Source organism: Symphalangus syndactylus, chromosome 9, assembly GCF_028878055.3.
Source record: "Symphalangus syndactylus isolate Jambi chromosome 9, NHGRI_mSymSyn1-v2.1_pri, whole genome shotgun sequence".
In the NCBI taxonomy this organism is placed as follows: domain Eukaryota; kingdom Metazoa; phylum Chordata; class Mammalia; order Primates; family Hylobatidae; genus Symphalangus; species Symphalangus syndactylus.
In genome coordinates, this window is record NC_072431.2 from 9,851,115 (window position 1) to 9,875,535 (window position 24,421).

A 24,421-nucleotide genomic window follows, 5' to 3' on the forward strand; every position below is an offset into this window, starting at 1 on the left:
TAGAATCTAAATATAAATGTTAAGAATATTAAGATTAGCTGGAGGCTGGGCGCGGTGGCTCATGCCTGTAATCTCAGCACTTTGGGAGGCCGAGGCGGGCAGATCACGAGGTCAGGAGATCAAGACCATCCTGGCTAACACGGTGAAACCTTGTCTCTACTAAAAAGACAAAAAATTAGCCGGGCGTGGTGGCGGCCGCCTGTAGTCCCAGCTACTCTGAGGCTGAGGCAGGAGAATGGCATGAACCCAGGAGGCAGAGCTTGCAGTGAGCCGAGATGGTGCCACAGCACTCCAGCCTGGGCCAGAATGTGAGACTCCATCTCAAAAAAAAAGATTAGCCGTGTACAGTGGCTCACGCCTGTTATGCCAGCACTGTGGGAGGCTGAGGAGAGTGGATCATGAGGTCAGGAGATCAAGACCGTTCTGGCCAACATGGTGAAACCCTGTCTCTACTAAAAATACAAAAATTAGATGGGTGTGGTGGTGCGTGCCTATAATCCCAGTTACTTGGGAGGCTGAGGCAGGAGAATCACTTGAACCCCGTAGACAGAGGTTGCAGCCACTGCACTCCAGCCTGGCGACAGAGCAAGACTCCATCTCAAAAAAAGAAAAAAAAAATGATTATTAAGATTAAAGTAATGCAGAAATGTGTGGATAATAGACAACTGGACTATTGAGTATAAAAATTCAAACAGTTGTGTTAGTGAGCTAGACATAAGGGTAATTTTTTCATCTACCAATTTCTTGTCATAAAATTGTCTTCAATTTAAAAAGGCTACACAATGCTTTATAAAGTTCAGTAACATCATTAACTGGGCCCACTTTTTGCTTACACTGGTTATACAGGAAAGTCTTTTAAGACAGCCACCAGAGGCCCTGACAATGTTTTCTTCAAAACACTATGGTCCACTAGGGGTTGTACCCTTCATGTTATCCCACCATCATTTCAGGTTCTATATATGTATATTTTAGCCTAAATGCAATGGTAGCATCATAAAGAACAGAAAACTGCCGGGCATGGTGGCTCACGCCTGTAATCCCAACACTTTGGGAGGCCAAGGTGGGCAGATCACCTGAGATCAGGAGTTCGAGACCAGTTTGGCCAACATGGTGAAACCCCGTCTCTACTAAAAATACAAAAATTAGCTGGCGTGGTGGTGGGCACCTGTAATCCCAGCTACTCAGGATGCTGAGGCGAGATAATCGCTTGAACCCAGGAGTGAGAGGTTGCAGTGAGCCAAGATGGCGCCATTGCACTCCAGCCTGGGCAACAAGAGCGAAACTCCATCTCAAAAAAATAAAAATGTAAAGAACAGAACTAAAGTAGAAATAGACAGCAACAAATTCTATCATTTTCTGTGACATAGTTTGAAGAGGTGGCCTGCCCCTCCACACCTGTGAGCATTTCTCATCAGGTGGGACAAGAGACTGAGAAAAGAAAGAGACACAAAGTACAGAGAGAGAAAAGTGGGCCCAGGGGACCGGCGCTCAACATAGGAGGCCCCCTGCTGAGGCCCCAAGCTGGCCCTGGTCTCTGAGTTCCCTCAGTATTTACTGATCATTATCTCTACCATCTCAGAGAGAGGGATGTGGCAGGACAATAGGGTAATAGTGGGGAGAGGGTCAGCAGGAAAACATGTAAACAAAGGTCTCTGTGTCATAAACAAGGTTAGAAAAGGTGCTGTGCCTTGATGTGCACGTATAGTGCATTAAAGAGCAGTATTACCACTAGCATGTCTCACCTCCAGCCTTAAGGTGGTTTTCTCCTGTCTCAGTAAATAGTACAATCGGGTTTTACACTGAGATATTCTATTGCCCAGGGACGAGGAGACAGATGCCTTCCTCTTATCTCAACTGCAAAGAGGCCTTCCTTTTTTACTAATCCTCCTCAGCACAGACCCTTTATGGGTGTCGGGCTGGGGGGCGGTAAGGTCTTTCCCTTCCCACAAGGCCATATCTCAGGCTACAGCATGGGGAGAAACCTTGGACAATACCTGGTTTTCCTAAGCAGAGGTCCCTGCGGCCTTCTGCAGTGTATTGTGTCCCTGGGTACTTGAGATGAGAGAATGGTGATGACTTTTAACAAGCATACTGCCTTCAAGCACTTTTTTAGCAAAGCACATTCTGCATAGCCCTAAATCCATTAAACCTTGAGTCAACACAGCACATTTCTGTGAGCACAGGATTGGGGCTAAGGTTACAGATTAACAGCATCTCAAGGCGGGAAGAATTTCTTAGTACAGAACAGAACGGAGTCTCTTATGTCTGCTCCTTTCTGCATAGACACAGTAACAGTCTGATCTCTTCCCCACAATGGTTAACACTGCTTGAGTTCCTACTAACGGCTAAGCATCACAGTAAATGAATTCGAGTTTTGTTTTGTTCTGTGATACGAAGGGTCAGATTTGTTTGCATATTGTCTATGGCTACTTTCATGCTACGGTGCAGAGTTGAGTAGTTAGGACAGAGACTGGACCACAAAACCTAAAATATTCCCTATCTGATTCTTTACAGAAAACATTTGCTGACCTCTGGTCTACATAACCTTTAGAAATAGGTGTTATTATCTCTGTTTTACACAAGAGAAATTAAGTCTTTCAAAGGCTAAGGCTCTGTCCTTGTCCTTGTTCCTTGACCTTAAAATTTCTAGCAGACATAGCCTAAACCTGTGCAACCAGCAGACCCTCATCATTCTTGTTTATCTTCCGTCAGGGAGAGCCTCAGCACCTTAGACCTATACAGTGTAGGATGAATCCCTCCTGTTACTGGCAGCGAAACCATACGGGTCTGCAGAAACCACAATTCTTAACCTCCTCAGAAGAAACAGTTCTGGCCAGGTGTGGTGGCTTATGCCTGTAGTCCCAGCACTTTGGGAGGCTGAGGTAGGAGGATCTCTTGAGCCCAGGAGCTTAAGACCAGCCTGGGCAATATAGGGAGACTCCATCTCCATTTTTTTTTTTAATAATACTTATAAAAATTTTTTAAAAAGAGAATTTGACCAAGGAAACATAAGGCAGAAGGAGAAACCGAGGCAAGCTTTAGTGCAGGAATGAAAGTTTTAAAAAAACTTTAAAGCAGGAACCAAAGGAAGGAAAGTACTCTCAGAAGAGGGCCAAGCAGGTGACTTGAAGCATAGTTTCACTTTGTGACTTGGGGTGTTATATGTTGGCATGCTTCTGGGGGTCTTGTGTTCCTTCTCCCCTGATTCTCACCTTGGGGTGGGCTGTCTCATGCCCAGTGGTGTGCTAGCACTTGGGAGGGGAGCAAGTTACAGTGTGTTTACTGGATTTGTACACAGGCTTACTTGAGGCTTTCTTCCCTTACCAGTAGAATGTCCCTAGGAGGTCATATACCAGTTAAACGCCTCCATTTTGCCTCTTAATGCACATGCTTGAGCCCACTTGCCCAGTTTCTGAGATCTTATGAGGAAGCTGCTGATCACCAATTTTAGGTGTTTCTGGTTTCTGTTTATTGACAGATTGCCTTTCCCTGGTGTTGGCTGCGATTAATTATTATTTTAGAGACACAGTTAACAACCACCTGACCATCATAGGATGGTCGCCTGACAACATTCCTGCTGGGGGGTGGGGGGGGTGGGGAGGTCCTCTCATTCCCTGCTTATCCGTGACTAGCTACCTGCTGTAACATTCCCACTTCCGCGAGTCACCAGTCAAGGTTAGCTGTTTCCAGCTGGAAGAAGCTAACGGTGTTTATGGCCCAGGGGAGTTTAGGCTGTAGATGGCTTGTTTCCAATGTAGTCAGTGGGATGGAGCTGGGAGGAATAGAAAAGATGGAGGAAGAGAGAGAGAGATTGGGGCCCATACACACATTAAGGTTACACACCTACATGTGCAAACAAATGGTGCACTGCCTCCAAACAAATCCCCAGTTAAGAGGGCTGGGTAGAGTTCCAAACTCCTTGCCTCAGTTTCACACGGCCCTCCCCAGGGGACTGAGTCCAATGTGAGCAAAGCCCTGAGGGTGTCACAAATACAAATGCATAAAAATGGCCAAATGGTGACACCAACAGCTAAGTCTAAACAGAGCAGAGCCCCAGTAACACCCTAAGAGGCAGAGGGAGGCTGGGTGCACAGCAGCTCACCCGGTTCCAACATTTGTCGACTTCTTCAAAATGTCACACTCCGTTTGTATCATTGAAGCTTTGGAAGCAGCAGATGCTGTGACAGAAAGAGAAAAGGAGGTTCCGCAAGACAAAGGCACCTTGACTGCTGCTGAAAGCTCCCCTTATGTTCTTTCTACAGGGTCAGCTAGCCACGAGCAGCTGGCACTCACAGGTGGCTCCATGGCCCCATCCAACAGAAGATCAGATAGGGATGTCTGGAGCCTCCTGTGTGCCACCAAAAATTGTCACCAGCAATAGGGGTCCAACTACTCGCTGCTTGTGAAAAGAAGCCAATATAACAAGAGCAAGGTGTGATAGTTTTATTTTTTGTGCCAGCAAAGGGAAGTGTGGGTGAAATTCCAAAAATTCCAGTCTGCAATTTGTGGAGTGAACATAGTAAAGAGAGAATGGTTTGGAATGCAGGAGAGGAGGGGATTAGGCGGTGTCAGGTGGCCCAGTCTGCTCCAACAGCTTATCTTGAAATATTATTCCATTTGGTGAAGGGGCCGGCACCATCCAGGGCTCAACCAGGTTACAAATTAATTGTAGTAAATCTTGCAGTAAATTTCTAGATGGGAGTGAGTTTTGGCCTTGACTGGGGAGAGAATTCTGGAGGTATCCGGTTTGTGCCAAGATCCGGCCCCTGAAGCTTCTAAGGAAATACATGACCAGATAAATGAGCATGGTGTGCACTTAAAAAGCGTCTAGGTAAATACATGTGCATAAGGCATGGGAGCATAGAATGGGTAAAGAAAGGGAGTGGAGGTTCACATTTTGAGGCTGTATTTCAAGATGAATGGAAACACATATGCAGTTTATCTCAAAGTTATATCTTAAACTTGGGGAGAAAGGAAGAAAAAAGTTTTAAAGCATGGTTTGAAGCCACGCTGCTCGGTTACAGGCTGAATAAAGAGGGTGACAAATCCAGTTTCTCAGAAACATTTAATAGAGACTTTTGAGCAGACGCCATCTCTTGGGTGGCCTCAAGATGGTGGATTTGTGCACTGTTATCCCCCCAGACCCAGGGTTTATATACCATAGGGAATTTGCCTAAGGGCTGGATTTATGGTAAGTGTGTGTTTACGATAACACCAAGGTTGTTTTGACCTAACGACAAGATTTCCAGTAAGTACATGGAGGTAGAAATCTTAGAGGTATTTCCATATCCGGGTTTAATCAGAAGTCAGCATGGTGAATTAGCATCTAAAATGGAGTTCCTCTAGCCTCTTCTCCTCTACGTACTACTGTTTTTAATTATCTAACTTGGAAAGTTATAAGAAGAACCAACTTATCAGTCCTCCAAAACTGTTTTGTGATCATGAGAAAATAACCTTTTGTGGGATGCCTGCTGATAATAAATGCTTGTTTTCTAGTTGCCAAGTTTCCAGGACAGTGAAGATGATGATGATATTCTGCCACATATGGACAAAAATCCAACAACTCCATCATCAGTTATCTTTCCATTGGTAAAGACTCCTCAATGTCAGCATGTCAGTCCTGGCATGCTAGCTTCTATAAATAGGTAAATATTCATGCATATGATGTGTTAATTCTCTGTATCAGAGTAGTGAGGAACATTTAAACATTTCATGAGGACCACAGATGCCAGTAATGGGAAGAGTCATTATTTAAAAAATCAAGAATGTTTCTAGAAGAATAGACAAGTTCATCAAATCGGGGTGCTATTCAATAAATGGCATTGTGATATAACCCACATTTACTTCTGGATCAATTCAAAATGGATCAAGGTTTTACTTGTAAAAAACTAAAAAAAAAAAAAACCAAACTAAAGAAACCTTGGAGAATTATTTTATAATACCAGATTAGTGATGGTCTAACTATAATATAAAACCTACAAGCCATTAATGAAAAGATGAATAAAGTCAACTGTATAAAAATGTTTAACAAATTTTACCTGGTACCAACCACTACAAACAAAAGACAACGTGAGAAAAGAATATATGCAACTTGTCACAGGCAAAAGGCTAATTTCCATAATATATACAGCATTCCTACAAATTAGCAAGGAATGCATTGTTAATTTTCGTGCATTGCTAGTGAGAAGGTAAATTAGTGCGATCTTTGCAGCAACAATTTGTAAGTATCAAAATTATAAATGCACATGCCCTTTGACTTAGGAATTTTACTTATAGAATTGTGAATGTACAGCTTATTCATTGTAGCATTGTTTAAATGGCGGTACCTCAAAAATCTATCAGTAGGGACTAATTAAATGAACTCCGGTCCATTATATAGTCATAGAAATTAATGAAGAGCCAGGCACAGTGGCTGAAGCCTGTAATCCCAGCACTTTGGGAGGCTGAGGTGGGAGGATCACTTGAGCCCAGGAGTTCAAGACCAGCATGGGCAACGTAGAAAGACCCCATTTCTGCAAAAGAAAAAACCAAAAATGTTAGCAGGATGCAGTGGGGCAAGCCTGTGGCCCTAGCTACTAGGGAGGCTGATGTAGAAGCTATATGTGTGTATGCATATATGTATATACTTGTGTGTGTGTGTGTGTTTGTGTATAATTGCTTTTATTAGATTAAGTCTTTCTAAAAGGATGCATAAGAAACCAAAACATTGGTGATCTTTAGGGAGAACTAAGGTAGCTGGAGGAAGGAGAGGGGGGCTTTTGAATTTTGAACCATGTGAATACAAGAACAATTTGAAACAAATAAATAAAATCAAGAAAAAAGTAGGGGTGACTAACAATAAAATGTCACCAAAAAAAGATGGAAAGTAGTAAGAGTGAGGCCTGAAAATAGGCTATTCCATTTGGCAAGTAAGAGGCCATTGCTGATCTTAAGAGCAATTTCTACAGAGTGAGAGGCAGAAGCAAGATAATAATGACTGGGAAAAAAACTATTCAGTACTCTCAGGAAGCTTGCTAAATTGCTAAAATTTTAATTAGCACTTATTGGATAAAAATATAATTTTCCTAGGCATCTAAAAATTATTTTTAGTATTTATTGCAGGGGAAAGCATACTGAGAATACTATTTTGGACAAATTTTTTGATAAGCACTTTGATCAATTCATCAAAAGCCTTAAAATATTCATCCTTGGCCGGGCGCGGTAGCTCACACCTATATAATCCCAGCACTTTGGGAAGCTGAGGCCGACGGATCACGAGGTCAGAAGTTCAAGACCAGTCTGGCCAACATAGTGAAACCCCATCTCTACTAAAAATACAAAAAATTAGCCGGATGTGGTGGTGTGCGTCTGTAATCCTAGCTACTGAGAAGGCTGAGGCAGGAGAATTGCGTGAACCCGGGAGGCAGAGGTTGCAGTGAGCTGAGATCACGCCATTGCACTCCAGCCCGGGTGACAGTGCGAGACTCCGTATAAAAAAAAAAAAAAAAAAAAAAAAAAAAAAAAAAACACTTCATCCTTTTGGCCGTTGAATTTTATTAGACACTTTAAGGAAATATGAGATTTGGAACAAAGATGTTCATCATAAAACATAATACTGAAAGTTTGAGAATGACCAAAACATCCAAAAATAAGGAAAGTTATAAATTAAGATTTATCCATAAAATGGAATATGAAACAAATCATGTCTTCAAGAATTTAATGACAGAAAAATGTCCAGTGGATAGTAGTTTTTAGAAGCTAGGAAAACTACATTCAACATGATCTCAGTTTTATGTAACAAATTCATAAGGAAGGAAATTTCTTAACTTACACATCACCAGCCATTATTTCTAGGTTGTAGAATGACACCAGTGTGGGTTGTAGGTTTTTGTTTTTTGTTTTGGGGGATATTTTCTGTCCATTTATATCCCTTTTACAATTAAGGAAATCTGACAGATTCATTTATGTTATGCATCTATATCGTCTAATACTTTTTTCTTAAAAAAATGATTTTCTTAGGCTTCTTCACTCTCTTTGACTTTACTAGCTCTAGTAATTGACGTACTTTTCATAACAGTTTTAAGTAATCAAACAGTTATATCACTTCAGAAGTGAAAAACTTTGTCTTCAAAGACATCTGTTTGACAATAGACTTAACCAGTTGCTGATTCTGAACAACTGGCTAGGCCTGTTCATTTGTTTTTTGTTTGTTTTTGAGATGCAGTTGCTCAGGTTGAAGAGCAGTGGCGCAATCTCGGCTCACTACCACCTCCATCTACCGGGTTCAGGCAATTCTCGTGCCTCAGCCTCCCAAGTAGCAGGGATTACAGGCGCATGCCACCATGCCCAGCTAATTTTTGTATTTTTAGTAGAGATGGGGTTTCACCATGTTGCCCAGGCTGGTCTTGAACTCCTGACCTCAGGTAATCCACCAGGCTCAGCCTCCCAAAGTGCTGGGATCGCACCTGTTCATTTGTTAAGCAGTTTGCTAACAACTGACAAGGTTTATTCATTGCTACACAGCAGTGTTTGATTCAGATAAATATCTTAATACAGTCACATGTCTTCATGTCATGCCTTTAAGGTTGTTCCCAAATAGTCATAAAGAACAGAGGATACTCAGGTATGTAAGATCTTAGAGCCAAGAGAGAGTATAGAAATGGGTGTTCAGCTGGTATTTACTGTCATAAGTGGGATTAGGAATGGTGGGTTTAGGGAATTAAAAACAAACCATTCTACTTGGCTTTTAATCTCTTCAGTTATGAGTCAAGCATATTTACTTGTAAGGGAAGAGATAAGGTAAAGGAAATGAAATAAAGAAAAAAAATTTGGTGGTTGGTTTGGGGAATTCAAGAAAGATACAATTTTGTAGAAATAAAAAGTCTTGATGAGCTGGATTGGAAACCTAGCACAGTTGGAAAAATTGAGAGTCGTCAGTCACCAGGCATATCTTTAAAGTGAATAAACTGAGATTCAATTAGGATAGGGAAGGAAGTGAACAGGAGAGATAATGGTATATAGCAAAAGGGAGTCCAAGGACAAGAAGTCTCAGTGGGAGTTTTGGAAAACCAAGAGAGGCAGCAAGATACCGGAAAGGGCATAGACGGTACAATGAACGGTAAGCAAAGCGTAATTTCCCAAAATAGTCTTATTCAGTATTTCCTTTAAAATGTTTGATTTAAGCATTTTGTCCATCTCCATAGGCACATTTTATTGTCCTCTTTAAAATACACAATGTGCTTTTTAAAGATGGAAATACATTTGAGGTCGGGTGTGGTGGCTCATGCCTGTCATCCCAACACTTTGGGAGGCCCAAGAGGGCAGATTGCTTGATGAGCTCAGTAGTTTGAGACCAGCCTGGGCAATGTGGCGAAACCCTGTCTCTTAAGAAAAATACAAAGATTAGCCAGGCGTGATGGTGCATGCCTGTAGTCCAAGCTACTTGGGAGGCTGAGTTGGGAGGATCGCTTGAGCCCAGGAGGTTGAGGCTGCAGTGAGCCATTATGTTACTGCACTCCAACCTGGGCGACAGAGTGAGACCCTGTTTCAAAAAAGAAATACATTTGAAATTAATTTAGGCAATTGTTCAACCTGTGGTTAAAAGTATGACAGTTAACTTAAAATTATTAAGTTGACTTTAAAATATTGTTGACTTAAAATTATTTCGTATTCAAACAGGAATGATTGTGATAAATATGTTTTTCGTATGCAAAAGTATCATAAAAGTAATGGTGGTATTGTCTGGGGCAACATCAAGAAAAAATTAGTAAGTATTGTTCTTTATCCAACACATATCTATGAAACAACTTTAATATGTGATAAACTGTGGTAGTTATAAGTGATGTAACAGTCCCTGTCCCTGAGATGATTATAATGTAACAAGTTATAATAATGAAGCCATGAATGAGGTAAGCACATAAGTACTGTAGGATTACAGATGGCATCGCATTGACTGAAACATTGGAGCAAGGGGAAAATGGGTAAAAACTTTGATTTTTGGGAAATGAAGGGTGGGAAAAATATACACAGGTCTGGGAAGGATATTTCAGGCAAAACACAAAAGCATGTCCGTTCAAAGGATTGAAGAATAATTCAGACTGAGTCACAATTCTCATAAAGTAAGAAATTTCATCAAATTCTATGTAGCTTTAAAATGGTTTCAGGTGTTTTTCAGATTTAGCTACTTAATTTTATTTATTTTTTATTTTTTTACATTCTAACAAACATTTAAAATCCAACTGCAGAAAAATTTTTAACTGAAAGATGCCTTAATAGAATGATCTATATCCCTTAGAGAAAAGATTAGGACAGTCCTTTATCCCCTTGAATTACTTTTTAAATTTTTAATTTTCTGATTTTAATTGCAATAACTGATTATCATATATAAGTACTAGGATTCTGGAAAAAGTATTTCATCTCAAATTTCCTCAAAGTAAGTAGCTAATCTTGGAGAATGGTAACTTATGAGAACCTCCTTGAGTCCCTTGCTTTATGACACTGAGCAAGTTACTTGAGCTTTCTAATACCATTTTATTCATGTGTCGTATGACAATGGGGATCATGATTATATTGATTTATGTTACCAAATGATTTTGAGGTCTAAATGATATAATGCAGTGTTTTACCTCATCTCAGGAAGAAGATACATTTATATCACAGTCTGTGAGCATGAATTTGTATCTCAAAAATTTCTTAAAACAGTACTTACTCTTAGTATAGGGGCTACTATATTTTCTGTTCTGTTACTTTTTATTTTTAAAAGATTTTTAAGGATTGCCAGCCATGGCCAATTGATAAGCATTGTAATGTGTGTGAGCATGTACTTCAAACTTGCCATTTACATTACCATTTTAGCCAAGAATTTCAAGTACAGAGAATTAAGATTCTGCTATTACAAAACATTGTACTGTTATAACAACAGACTGTAGGTAAAAGTAATACAGTAATTAATATTCTGTATAGTAATTACTGTAATAGTATAGTATTGTAATTATAATTACTATACATAATCGTGATAAATTGTGTTTATATTGTAAGTTTACTAAACCAGTATATTCATTACTTAATTACTTAGTACATTTTGGCAACTTTTGGAGGCCCATAGACTATCCTTTAACTGCTATAGCATTAGTTGATAATAATTTCTTAGAGTAGTGTTTGCCAGCACTGGGAAACAACATTGAGTAAGTCATGGTTCTTGCCCTGGATAAACCCAAAAGAGAATTAGGCATTTTACAAATAATTATAATGTGATTAAATGTTGTTATAGGCATATGTTCAAAGTAATCTGGGGATAAGCATGCTTAATTTTGTCTAGATTTGAGGTAGACTTCACCAAGAGGTACCATTTAGCTATTAATAGTAATTCTTTTATAGGTTGAAACTGATTTCTCAACTCCAACACCAAGAAGGAAAACCCCGTTTAACACAGGTAATATACTTACAGCTTTCTTTTGTGGCTCAGTTCTATTATAAGGTAGGTTCTTTATTTAAATGGTATTAAAATTAATTGCTCTCAAGTGGACACACTTAGCATTTTATTCCTTATAGTTTTTTTCAGTTTTATTGAAAGTACTTTTAGAAATTTATTATCTTTTTATTAAACTTCTGTTTACAGATTTAGGAGAAAACTCTGGTATTGGAAAACTTTTCACTAATGCTGTGGAATCTTTAGATGAAGAAGAGAAAGATTATTATTTTTCAAACTCTGATTCTGCATAGTAAAATGAGGAAATATGATTCCTGGGATTTTTACCATAAAGCAGACAGTGTGTTTGTATTTTCAACTGGAGTACATGTATTTTCTTTGTAAAGTAGCTTCCTTTGAAAATGTGGACTTTTTTGAAGGTTTCCTGTGTTTGTGTTCAAAGTAAAATATCCTCATTGCTGCAGCTTACTAAAAATGTAAAGAAAATTGTTTTTGCTCGTGTAGATATCTGTAAATTTGTTTTTCCATATTAAAATATATATAGATAATTTTTTAATAAGCATCCAAGTCTGTTTACTTTAAGAAAATCATTTCCCAAACATTTTTTTTTATTTCAAGAAAATTTTGCTACCATTTAAGTAAGAGAAGGTGAGGATGACAGAGGTTGTATTGGTAGCTATTGAATTCATGAAAACTTTTAAGTTAGCATTTGTTGCCAGTTATTATCCAAGCCAGAGTAGGATTTGTTACCAGTTGTTATCCAAGCCTAATGTTTAAATTACACATTGTTGGAATTAAATTACACATTGTTGACATGCTTCTCTCCTGATTGTTTTTATTTTAAACTTGTGATAGGCATATCTATGAAACCTATGTAAATTTAGTTTATTGCTTTGCCATTATTTTACTAGGTAAAATTAGAGAACAGATTTTGTTCTCTAATTTTTAAGCCTTATTTACATAATGCAGAAACAGCTTAAATATTTTGACTAGATTAGACAAACAGTTAATAGATCCACCATTAGGAATCAATATATTATGTCATAATAAACATCCTTTTTCTTTCACTGAAATTTCTTTTAGAAATAAACTTATTTTCACTTGTTATGTTTTGAAACTTGACATAAGATATTTATTTTCCCTCTGGCTACACATTCACCTACCTTGTTCTCTATTTAGATTATTCAAATAAAGTTAGTTTGCTTTTATAGTGTTTATTTCTTGTTTTTTGTTTGTTACTAATTACTGGATGATTGATAGAAATAAAAACAAATCACGACTGGTCCTGTTTAAGTTTCCTCAAAAAAAAAAAAATGATTAATAACATTTTCTTGTTTCTTAAGTGTTTTAGTCAGAGCAGGCATGGTGTCATATATTTGTAGTCTCACCTACCTGGGAGGCTGAGGAAGGAGGATAGCTTGAGCCCAGGAGCTCAAGGCTGAAGTGTGCTATGATCATGCCTGCAACTAGCCACTGCACCCCAGCCTGGGCAACAGAAAGACTCCTTCTTTTAAAATAAATAAGTAAATAAAATAGTAATAATCAGCAGTTATATAATTATAGGACTCATGGAAACACTGTAAAAAGAACAGTGCAACTGGACTAAGATAATTGTTTGAACTACCATGATTATTTCTGCCATAAAGACCCTTGGTGGATATAGGATGGATCAAAATAAAGGGTTATTTTGGAGTGGCCAAAATAAATGCTGTTGTAGAACTTGAGTTGCCAATATTTGATTTAATGCTATACTGCTTGAAGTTAGTTAATGGATAGTGTTTTAGGAGTTAAGAAGGTGGTTAAATCCCTTAACAAAAAGTAAAAAGGTAATTGAAATGGCATAAACTTGACTCAAACCAAGAGTCTGACCCCTACTGCCCATATATCCCTATCAGAACTTCAGCGCCTTCCCTATTCTAAGGTATCCCACCTGCCAGGTACCTGGTTTGTCCTATTTCTATCAGGTCATAAGATGAACTAATAATAAGGTTTAAGGTAAGTAACCCCCAAAGGAGACTTAAAAGTGGAAAAGAAAAAAGACCTTAAGGACTTAAATAATAAGATGGATAATCAATGGTTAATGGCTGCCAATGAGGGTATAGGAGGAGGCTATTGCAAGCCTAAATATGGATAGAGCTCTCCATACAGCAAGCATAAATAAATGAAATCCCCTAGGTTATGTCTGTTACACCATGTTAATTTACGTAATTTCTTTTTATCTGATGGGTGCACACACAGCTGAGTCTGAGCATGTGGTGGTATCTCTGTGTGAGGTTGTTGAGGGACTGCATGATTCTGGCATGCAGCTGGGGCAAAGCACCACCAGATGTCCCTACCCACAGGCCCTGCTGACAGACAATGTAGCAGGAGCGTGATGCATGAAGATGTAGCACAGTGGAATGAGAAAGAGGCTCCTTTTCTCCTGTCACAGCTTAGCATTGTGCTCACTACTAAAGGAGAAATTAAAAGTCCAGTTATAATAAATTGATAACTGCACACTAGGCAATAACTTACAGTGTTTCCTCTGTGGTTTTGACAGAATTATTGAGCAGCATAGATAAGAAGTCAGCTGCTTTCGTACAAATTGAGAGTTGATACTATCTCAAAGGAGCTAAACAATTAGAGTTAACTTTTTTGTCCCCTTTTATCAACACCATAGAGTGAAAGAGAATGATACCTAGTTTCTGGGTTCTGCTTCTAGATTTGCCAGTCTAAACTTGAATAAGTCACTTGTTTCTGGGCATCACTTTTATCATTTGGTAAGAAAGGAAAGAGAAGTGATTTGAATTACATGAGCTCTGAAGTCCCTGCCAGATTTAAGGTGAGGAGAGCTCTGCGGTGAGGCTGGTTCAACTACCCAACGATGTAATAGGGGTAAAAATGAGGCCGAGAATAAAGGACTCACATAATTAAAGGCTGCTTTAGTATTAGACTGACTAGAAAAAAGATGTCATATATATTGCAGATACAAGCAAAGCCTTCTTTTTTTGTTTGTGTTTTTGTTTTGTTTTTGAGATAGAGTCTGGCTCTATCGCCCAAGCTGGAGTGCAGTGGCGCGATCTCAGCTCACTGGAAGCTCCGCCTCCCGGGTTCACGCCATTCTCCTGCCTCAGCCTCCCGCTGGGACTACAGGTGCCCGCCACCACGCCCGGCTAATGTTTTTATATTTTTAGTAGAGACGGGACGGGGTTTCATCGTGTCAGCCAGGATGCTCTTGATCTCCTGACCTCGTGATCCGCCCGCCTCAGCCTCCCCAAGTGCTGGGATTACAGGCGTGAGCCACGGCACCCGGCCCCAAGCAAAGCCTTCTTAATGCCATCACAGACAACAGAATGGATCAAAACGGTAAATATAATGGGGTCAACATAATGGGCCTGCATTCAGTAATTTATGTTAAAAAGAAACTTCTAAGTCCAAACCAATATACCACTTTGAATATATTTCAGCAACAAAAAAGAGTAATGTAGCTGGGACTTTGTATTAGTCCATTCTCACACTGCTATGAAGAAATAACCCAAGACTGGGTAATTTATAAGGAAAAGATGTTTGACTCACAGTCCTGCATGGCTGAGGAGGCCTCAGGAACTTACAATCATGGTGGAGGGGAGGCAAACGTTTCCTTTTCCACATGGCAGTAGGCGAGAGAACTGCAGAGTGAACAGAGGAAAAGCTTATAAAACCATCAGATCCTCTGAGAACTATCACTAGAACAGCATGGGGGAACTGCCCCCATGATCTAATCACGTTCCAGGAGGTCCCTCCCCACCATATGGGGATTATAATTCAGATTACAAGTCAAGATGAGATTTTGGTTGGGGACACAGCCAAACCATGTCAGAGTTCATATTAATAGATTTGACAGTACATAACTGGGACACACCTTTGGTCAGACAAACATTAAGTTTTCTACTTTCCTAGTTATTGGGTCATTGATCTCACAACCCACCCATCACCCACACCTTACCAAGTACATGTATTTAGAATCAGTACACTTAAAGTATACTATCTACACATAGAAAATCAACAAGTTGGCTGTAGTCATAGACATGTCAACTTTACTATTTATCACAACAGTGCACCTTTAATTTCGGGAAACATTCCAAAGTATACCTCTAGCTTAGCTTTTACTTTCTTAAACTATCCTTAGTAACACTTTTAATAAACCTTGCTTTATTTAATAAAAAAATTAGTTTCATAATCTAGTCAAAATGATCACTGAACATCAGATTTTTCTTTTTAAATAATTTATATAATCTATATCAATAAAAATGTATACAACATAAAATATTTAAATAAAATATTCTCTTATTTACAAATAAACATAATCACAAAACAGCAATGATTATTGAAGTGCATTTAATATCGTGAGAGGTCTTTCAAAACCCCATCTTGTGCAGCTTGATTATGCATCAGATTTCAGTCTATCTTGGTTAAGATCATTTGGTAACATTTGTATGTCAAATACATAGTGAATATATCTATAGATCTCCTCAGCCTTCTCATGAGTTACTTGTGCATACATGGAGATTTCTTGAAGTGAGCTGAAAAATAAATAAGACAAAATCATTACACTAGAACTTTTGGCTTTTATAAAATTTAATATTTAAACCTAAAGAACACCAAACACAGGAGCCTTTAAGGAAATCATCTCAAGCATCCGTCCAGCTGATATGTCTTGAACATTAGTTTGGATAAAACAGCTACTTGTTTCCTTTCCTTAAAATTATCTAGAATAACAATTTCAACATCTTCAATGAACTGAATGTTTTTGTGTTGCCCAAAATTCATATGTTGAAGCCGTAATCCCAATGTGATGGTATTTGGAAGTGGCAACTTTGAGAATTAGTTGATAAAGGTGGATATCCTCGTGCACTTTTAAGAAGAGCTCAAAGAGCTAGCTAGCTCTATCTCTGCCATGTGAGGACACGATGAGACGGCAGTAGTCTGTGACTCAGTAGAAAGCTCTCTCCAGAACCCAGCTATGATCTCAGACTTGCAGTATCCAGAACTGGCAGAAATACATTTCTGTTGTTTATAAATTACCCAGTTTGTGGTATTTTATCATTGCAGCATGAGCTAAGACAGTATCTGATGTAGGCCTTTAATTAAAATGAACTACATTCTAAAATCTCCCTCTTCAAGCAATATAGTGATCACAACTAGTAAAATACTCATTTTTCTTGTTACAGAACTGAACAGCCCAGAAATGTCAGATTGCAAGGTCAAATGTAACTGCTATTTATTGTCTCTCCACAGAGCTCTAAACTTCTCAAAGGAAATCCCTACATCTATTTTTTCTTTTTTATTTTTTCGATTAATGTCCCGTAGCTTCACACAGTAACTAATATATGTTGGCAGGCAAAAAATGTGTACTGAATAAAATAATCTAACAAGCACGATGCTGCTTAAATTTTTTTAACATTAAACTTCTATGGAATGCTTTTAAGAATCTTTTAAAAGTAATCATTTAAAAATATTACAACAGACATACCTGTTAGCCATCCTTTTCACAGATGAAAACTGGTGACACATATTTAATGCAGTTATATAACTTATATTGGGAATACTTAAATAAAACTGGAGTGCCTCACTTTTATTACTATTCACCACTGTTGGAACATGAATACCAACATTCTTTCTTTGTTCCACTAAAGACAGTTCCTTTAGCAAATCTGCAGTTTCTTCTTGGCAGGAACTGAAAAGAATTCGGATTCCAGCGCCAATTAAGGTAGTCAGCAGGCTGTCATAGCTCTTTGTTCTCCTAAACGTCCTTGATGTGTCTCCTAAATATTTATATTTAGGGAAAGGGAAACTTCAGTAACTAATATTAAGTAGAATCATTAATATACTTTATTTTACTAAAATCCCAAGATCTACACCACTGAGCAAACTAGTGCCACATTCTGCTAATGAAAAACCCTACAACTAACGTTTCTCAAATATCTGAGAAAGAAAATAGGGATAACTATGAGCGCCTTGAGCTGGAATCAACATAGAAAGGTGAATAAGGAAGAGCTTATATTCCTAGATAATTCACTCCTGAAGGCCAAGACTGTGTTACTCATCTCTAATTTTTCATTCTAGCTCTGATGAAGGGAGCATTAAGTACTAGTTTAAGTGATATAAAATTATCTTAGTTATTTATTCCAAAGAATAACTCAACAAATACCCTGTACGTCCATTTTAACGTCATCTTGCCAATTACTTCCCTACCCTTTCTTGTTCACTTTCTATTCCATATTCTACTTAAATCCTTTTATTGGTATTCCCTATTATGGCCCCCGATACTTTTCTATAACCTTTGCCATGTTACCTTCCTGTCTATTCCAAATCTATTTCCTTTATCCCTGACTTTTCAAATTAAAAAGAAGGCTGGTGGCTCAAACATGTAATCCCAGCACTTTGGGAGGCTGAGGCAGGCAGATGACGAGGTCAAGAGATCGAGACCAACCTGGCCAACATGGTGAAACCTCGTCTCTACAAAAAATATTTAAAAAAATTAGCTGAGCGTGGTGGCGTGTGCCTGTAGTCCCAGCTACTCAGGAGGCTGAGGCAGGAGAATCACTTGAACCCAGGAGGCAGAGGTTGCAGTGAGCCGAGATTGCACCACTGCACTCCAGCCTGGGCCACAGAGCAAGACTCCATCTCAAAAAAAAAAAAAAAGGCTGGGCATGGTGGTTCATGCCTGTAATTCCAGCACTTTGGAAGGCCGAGGCAGGCAGTTCACCTGAGTTCAGGAGTTCGAGACCAGCCTGACCAACATGGTGAAACACCGTCTCTACTAAAAATACAAAAATTAGCTGGGCATGGTGGCACATGCCTGTAATCCCAGCTACTCAGGAGGCTGAGACAGAAGAATTGCTTGAACCCGGGAGGCGGAGGTTGCAGTGAGCCGAGATCGTGCCACTGCACTCCAGCCTGGGCGACAGAGTGAGATTCTGTCTCAGAAAAAAACAGAAAAAAAAAATTGGGTAACCAAAAGATAAAGGCCAGGCGCGGTGGCTCACGCTTGTAATCCCAGCACTTTGGGAGGCCGAGGCGGGTGGATCACGAGGTCAGGAGATCGAGACCACGGTGAAACCCCGTCTCTACTAAAAATACAAAAAAATTAGCCAGGCATAGTGGCGGGCGCCTGTAGTCCCAGCTACTCGGAGAGGCTGAGGCAGGAGAATGGCGTGAACCCGGGAGGCGGAGCTTGCAGTGAGCCGAGATTGCACCACCGCACTCCGGCCTGGGCGACAGAGCGAGACTCCGTCTCAAAAAAAAAAAAACAAAAAAACAAAAACAAAAACAAAAAAAAACCAAAAGATAAAATGACTTATCTAAGGCCACACGGTTCACCAATGACAAAATGGGGATGAAAAGGCTGCCCAATTCCCACACCAATGTTTTACATAAACTACACTATTACCAAAAGTATAATTCTTCGATTCTTCTGCAGTGGCTTTCACCTACATGATTTTACCTAGCTCTCATAATATCACAAGATGAGTAGAACAAGTGTATTATCAGTTCCTCAGAGGGAGTGATTTGTCAATGCAATGTCACATAGAGAAACCAGTAATCGGTGTGTCTTCTGATTCCACATCTCATGATCTTTTTACTGTTCTTGAGGGCTCGCCATACAATTAAATAATTACTGCAGAAATCTTCTACCTGAAGCTCCAGTCCTGAACTTCCAAATGCATCCTAGGCACCCACTTCAGTGACTCACTGAGAACTCGATCTTAACGTGTTCAAAATTGAACTTCCCTTGTCCCTCGTATCTGTTGCTTCCCTTATATTCATAATCGCAATAAACAGTACCACTACTTAACTGCCCAATAACCAAGAAGTTGGTCAACTCAGTAATTCTCAACTCCTCCCACCAACTCTTGCTAATCCTGACTCCTTAAACATCTCCCGAATACTACTTCTCCTCCCCATTGCTGCCTTAGGTAAGGCCCTCATTCTTTGTGGGTTCCTGAAAAAGTCTTATGTTTGGCAGACTTGCCTTTGATTTCCAACCCTTCAGTTCTCATAAGCTGCATTTAAATACAATGACTAATGAAAGCCATTATGGTTGTATGAAAATATGAAATGACATTCACCAGTCAGGTGTTTATATTTTAAGAGTTTCCCACATCGTAATAATAGAAGAATAAACTAAGTTAACCGTAAAGTTCCTTTACAGTCTTATAAACAAAGATATTTAAAAATACATACCTGTTTTTTCTCTGTCCTTTTCCACAATCACACATATTCTTTCAAACATACTCTGCAGGTGCTGGATCTGCTCAATGAACTTGCTCTTATTGACACTATTTAACATCTCAGATTGAGACCTCCTTTCCACCACCATGCGGTTACTCACGATGTAATCACAGCCATTAAGAGGACAAACTTCTACTTGCAACCCATGAATTGCTCTCAGGGAAGAAATTACTTCTAATCCAGAAGTGATTTCATGACTACCTACAAGAATACACGTTCCTTTTCCTTCCTGTGGAAGTCTAAGAGAAGTATGTGTCCCAGCTAAATGTGGTCTTGAGTTGGAACAGGATGCTCCTGAAGTGCTAGAATCCTCCAAAGCACTACCATCCTGAAAAAGTGGAAAACACTGGTCACATTCAGGTTAAATACATAAAAGTGCCATAAACGTCTCACACCTGAAGTTGATTCTCTTTACGGAGAATGTCCAGTTTTCTTCCTTCAATTTGACCAAAGTGACAATAAATGAAGGAACACATAAGTCACTACAATTACACCTCAAAAAACTGTAAAGCTACAATTAACAACAAAAGCTAAGAACAATAGGATGTAAAGAAATAGCAGAAAGTCTAAAAATGAACAGGAAAGGAAATAAGTGTTAAAAAAGAAAATTATAATTTTTAGCCTAGAGAAAAAAAACAAATGAATGGAAGGTGAAATAACCTTACAGCAGATTAGAGTTCATCGTGAAGAATAAGGAAACTAGACAAGATATTTTTGAAAAATAATAGGAAGATTAGATAACCAGAAAGCATCTCCAGCTGAAAACAACTAAACCCGTTAAGTTTTAAAAAACTAACATGTTTGTAAAAAATATTTAGAAATACATAACTGGTCTGACCAGAAAGTAAGGAATACACCGAGGTCAAAAACAACATGGAAGTGAGAATTGTGGCAGTCACTTAAGCCAGAACATACCCAGCTTTCCTTTCCAAAGTAACCTGCCAAATCCTGTGAACCATGAGCTCCTCTTTTCGCAGAGGCACAGGGCATGGGAAACATCAGTGCTAGATGTCCGAACCTCTGTCCCCAAAAATGGTTAAACGTTTATTATAAGCGCAAATAAAAAATAAATCTACTCCATAAAAGCAGAAAGGAAAAAGTAGTTCTCAATGTTAGTATCTGGTAGAGAGGGAAAATCTCAGAATTGGTATCTACACACTGGCCCTCCAGCCCTCATGTAGGCTTGTAGCCAGAATATATGATACCTGTGTGATCCACAAAAACCTTAAGCAATAAAATGTGCTCTCAAAAAAGAAATGCAAATGGCTCTTACGAGCTATATGAATGTATGAAACTGAAAGAAAAAAGATGCTTTCAACTTTGCTATGGAAAGAAAAACACCAATTTGAAACTATATGACATGCCATCTCTCACTAGGTTGACAATATTCTCTGTTAATGAGGTTCTGGAGAAATCAGAAATTCTTTTACAGTGCTGGTAGTAATAAAAATATGATACAGCAGTGGCTCACACCTGTAATCCCAGCACTTTGGGTGGCTGAGACGAGTGGATCACTTGAGGTCAGGAGTTAGAGACCAGCCTGGCCAACATGGTGAAACTCCGTCTCTACTAAAAATACAAAAATGATCTGGGCGTGGGAGGCGGAGTTTGCAGTGAGCCGAGATCACACCACTGCACTCCAGCCTGGGCGACAGAGCGAGACTCTGCCTCAAAAAAAAAAAAAAAAAAAAAAAAAAGGTACAACCTATAGAGAAGTTAGCAATATCTGGCAACATTACATATGCATTTACTTTTTACAGCAGCTCCAAGAAATTAATCCCAAAGTTACACCAGCAACATTTAAGAGGATACAAACATGGCTATTTATTATAAGAACGAAAGATGAGAAACAACCCACATATGCATCAATATGGAAATGTTGAATAAATTATTACATAATCATACAATGGTGTATGCAGCTGCACAAAGTGAGGAGGAATACATATCTGTATATTACTACTGAGTAAACCTGAGGATACAGTTTTAAGTAAAAAAAAAATCAAGATGGGATAAAGTATGTATTGTATTTTACTACTTATCTAAGGAAGATTAAAAATATAAAAGTATCTAATTATATATTTCAAACAATGTATAAACAAACCGAAGTATATAGATATTTTTAATTATTACCTTTGTACAAGGAAGGAAACAGTGAAGGACACAAAAATAAAACTGGAATTTGTTTTTGTTTTTGTTTTTGTTTTGAGACAGAGTTTTGCTCTTGTCACCCAGGCTGGAGTGCAATGGTGCAGTCTCAGCTCACTGCAACCTCTGCCTACCTGGTTCAAGCCATTCTCCTGCCTCAGCCTCCCGAGTAGCTGGGATTACAGGCACCTGCCACGACACTTGGATAATTTTTATATTTTTAGTAGAGATGGGGTTTCACTGTGTTGGCCAGGCTGGTCTTGAGCTCCTGGCCTCAGGTGATCCACCCACCTCAGCCTCCCAAAGTGCTGGGATTACAGGCGTGAGCAACCATGCCTGGCCTGGAATTTGCTGAATATAAATTCTTTTGTAGATTTTAATTTGGGACCATGAACAAAATAAATAAAAAGACATCCCATTTTCATGCATTGAAAACTTTAACATTATTAAGATGACAATACTACCCAAAATAATCTATGGGTAGTATAATCAACACAATCTCTTTCAAAATTCCAAAAGCATACATTGCAGAAATGGGAAAACTCATACTAAATTTCATATATTTCAAGGGACTCTGAATATCTAAAACAATCTTAAAAAAAAAAAAAAAACAAAGTTAGAAAACTCAGACTTACCAACTTCAAAACTTCTATAAAGCTACAAGAATCAAGACAGTGTGGTACTGGCATAGAAAAAGACATATGCCAAAGAATTGAGAGCCTTGAAATAAACCCTCACATATATAGTCAACTGATTTTAAGCAAGATAGCCATGCACCACCAACAACAAAAGCTGGACTTTTATATTATTAACAAAAGTTAGCTCAAAATGAATCAAAGGTATACCCTGAAGAATTAAAACTATAAAACTCTTACAAGGAAACATAAAGGAAAATCTTCATGACTTTGGATTTGGCAAGATGTTCTCTTCCCACACTTGCGTCAGCAGATTGCTCTAGTTACTTGGTGTTGGCCAGCCTGGTGGGAGGGAGCACCAGGAGTGTGGAATTAGTGTTTTCTGTTGTCCTGGTTCAGCCACAGTCTTGGGCAGGACTTGTGTCCCTAGGTCTCGAAGGTAGGAATTTCTCAGTGATCTTACTCTCCCTCCCAGTTATTAGAGACCTCTAATTGTCTAGGCTTAAGATGTTTTCCTGCCCTTCTCCCAGTTATAGAGGGTATTTTCTTGGTTCCTTCCTGATCTGTGGTTGTCACCTAAGCTCTGAGGGCAATAGAGTTTGCTGCTCTTCCCCCAGTAGCTTAAAGCTTTTTGTTCCATAGGGGAAACAGGGAAGGAACAAGGTGAGGCATGGTTCCTTTTCCACAGTAATTGCTTGTCTCTTCCCCAACGACTGTACTAGGAAAAAGCGTTTTTCTCATTCTCAGTCTTTTTTGTGAATGCCTGATGAGTGTGAGAAGAAAACCCCATGAGTGGCTATAAATTCCCCATTGTGTCTACAACTCCCAGGGGTTCTAAACTTTCATGCTAGTCCATTGCCTTTTGCAATTCACTAACCTTTTAGCTGAAATTTTTTTTTTTAATATTTTTTTTAGACAGAGTCTCATTTTGTTGCCCAGGCTGGAGTGCAGTGGCATGAACACAGCTCACTGCAACCTCAACCTCCCAGGGTCAGGTGATCCTTCCACCTTAGCATGCTGAGTAGCTGGGACTACAGGTATGCACCAGAATGCCAGACTAATTTTTTTGTTGTTTTTGTTTTGTTTTTCTTTTTTTTTGAGGCGGAGTCTCGCTATGATGCACAGGCTGGAGTGCAGTGGCGCAATCTTGGCTCACTGCAACCTCTCCCTCCCAGCTTCAGGCAATTCTCCTGGCGCAGCCTCCTGAATAGCTGGGGCTACAGGCATGTGCCACCACATCTGGCTAATTTTTTGTATTTTTAGTAGTAACGGAGTTTCACCGTGTTGGCCAGGCTGGTATCAAACTCCTCACCTTAAGCGATCCGCCTGCCTCGGCCTCCCAAAGTGCTGGGATTATAGGCGTAAGCCACTGCCCCTGGTCAGCTGAATTATTTTTACCAGATTTTATATTGTCCAGTGATTGCCATGAATGAGCAAGCTTTTCACTGGAGGGGCCTGTTTTTCCTTAAATATCAGCCTAATTGTTTGCCCTACAACCTTAGCTCTGTAATGGTTTCAAGAAAACATGATTTTGCAGATGACTGGCTCTTTGTTACAGTAAGGATGGGAGCAATACTCCCTCCACCTTTCCACATCGTAACTTAAGGTGGACTTTCTATCTTTTAACATCCTAGACTAAGATCAACATCCCAATTATTCAGAAATTATCACTAAAATATATTTAATATTTAATTTTAAAAAATGAATAATAAATATAATGAAGGAGGAAATGGCCACTAAAGAACTAGAAGAAAATAGTGGAAGTACTTAGTTATCTTAGAGTATGGCTTTCTAAACATGACAACAAGGTCAGGAAGTACAAAAAAAAAAGTCTAGGCTGCATAAAGAAGTTATATTTCATATAGCAAGAAACACTAAACACAAAACAAAAAAGCAAATAAAAGACAAGGAATACTGTTTGTAATATACATGACGATGCAAATATTAGTATTTTTAATCTGTGAAGATTTTTGTCAGTGTA

At 39.0% G+C, this 24,421-nt stretch overlaps 2 protein-coding genes across 8 annotated transcripts in view; one reads left to right on the plus strand and one right to left on the minus strand.

The window, feature by feature from the left end:
- Positions 1 to 12,615, plus strand: part of MIS18BP1 (MIS18 binding protein 1) — a 51,046-nt gene extending 38,431 nt beyond the window's left edge. For 4 of the 6 annotated variants that reach the window (XM_063609265.1, XM_055291431.2, XM_055291432.2 and 1 more), the window contains 4 exons: positions 5,497 to 5,645; positions 9,658 to 9,745; positions 11,356 to 11,410; positions 11,597 to 12,615. In XM_063609265.1, coding sequence (XP_063465335.1) covers positions 5,497 to 5,645; positions 9,658 to 9,745; positions 11,356 to 11,410; positions 11,597 to 11,700 — 396 coding nt within the window. In that variant the 3' untranslated portion in view covers positions 11,701 to 12,615. The remainder of the gene's footprint in view (positions 1 to 5,496; positions 5,646 to 9,657; positions 9,746 to 11,355; positions 11,411 to 11,596) is intronic. The other 2 variants (XM_055291433.2, XM_063609268.1) reach the window with 1 other exon arrangement.
- Positions 12,616 to 15,440: 2,825 nt separating this feature from the next.
- Positions 15,441 to 24,421, minus strand: part of FANCM (FA complementation group M) — a 70,232-nt gene continuing 61,251 nt past the window's right edge. For both annotated transcript variants that reach the window (XM_055291429.2, XM_055291430.2), the window contains 3 exons: positions 19,613 to 19,988; positions 16,899 to 17,190; positions 15,441 to 15,948 (listed from right to left, as the gene is read on the minus strand). In XM_055291429.2, coding sequence (XP_055147404.1) covers positions 15,810 to 15,948; positions 16,899 to 17,190; positions 19,613 to 19,988 — 807 coding nt within the window. In that variant the 3' untranslated portion in view covers positions 15,441 to 15,809. The remainder of the gene's footprint in view (positions 15,949 to 16,898; positions 17,191 to 19,612; positions 19,989 to 24,421) is intronic.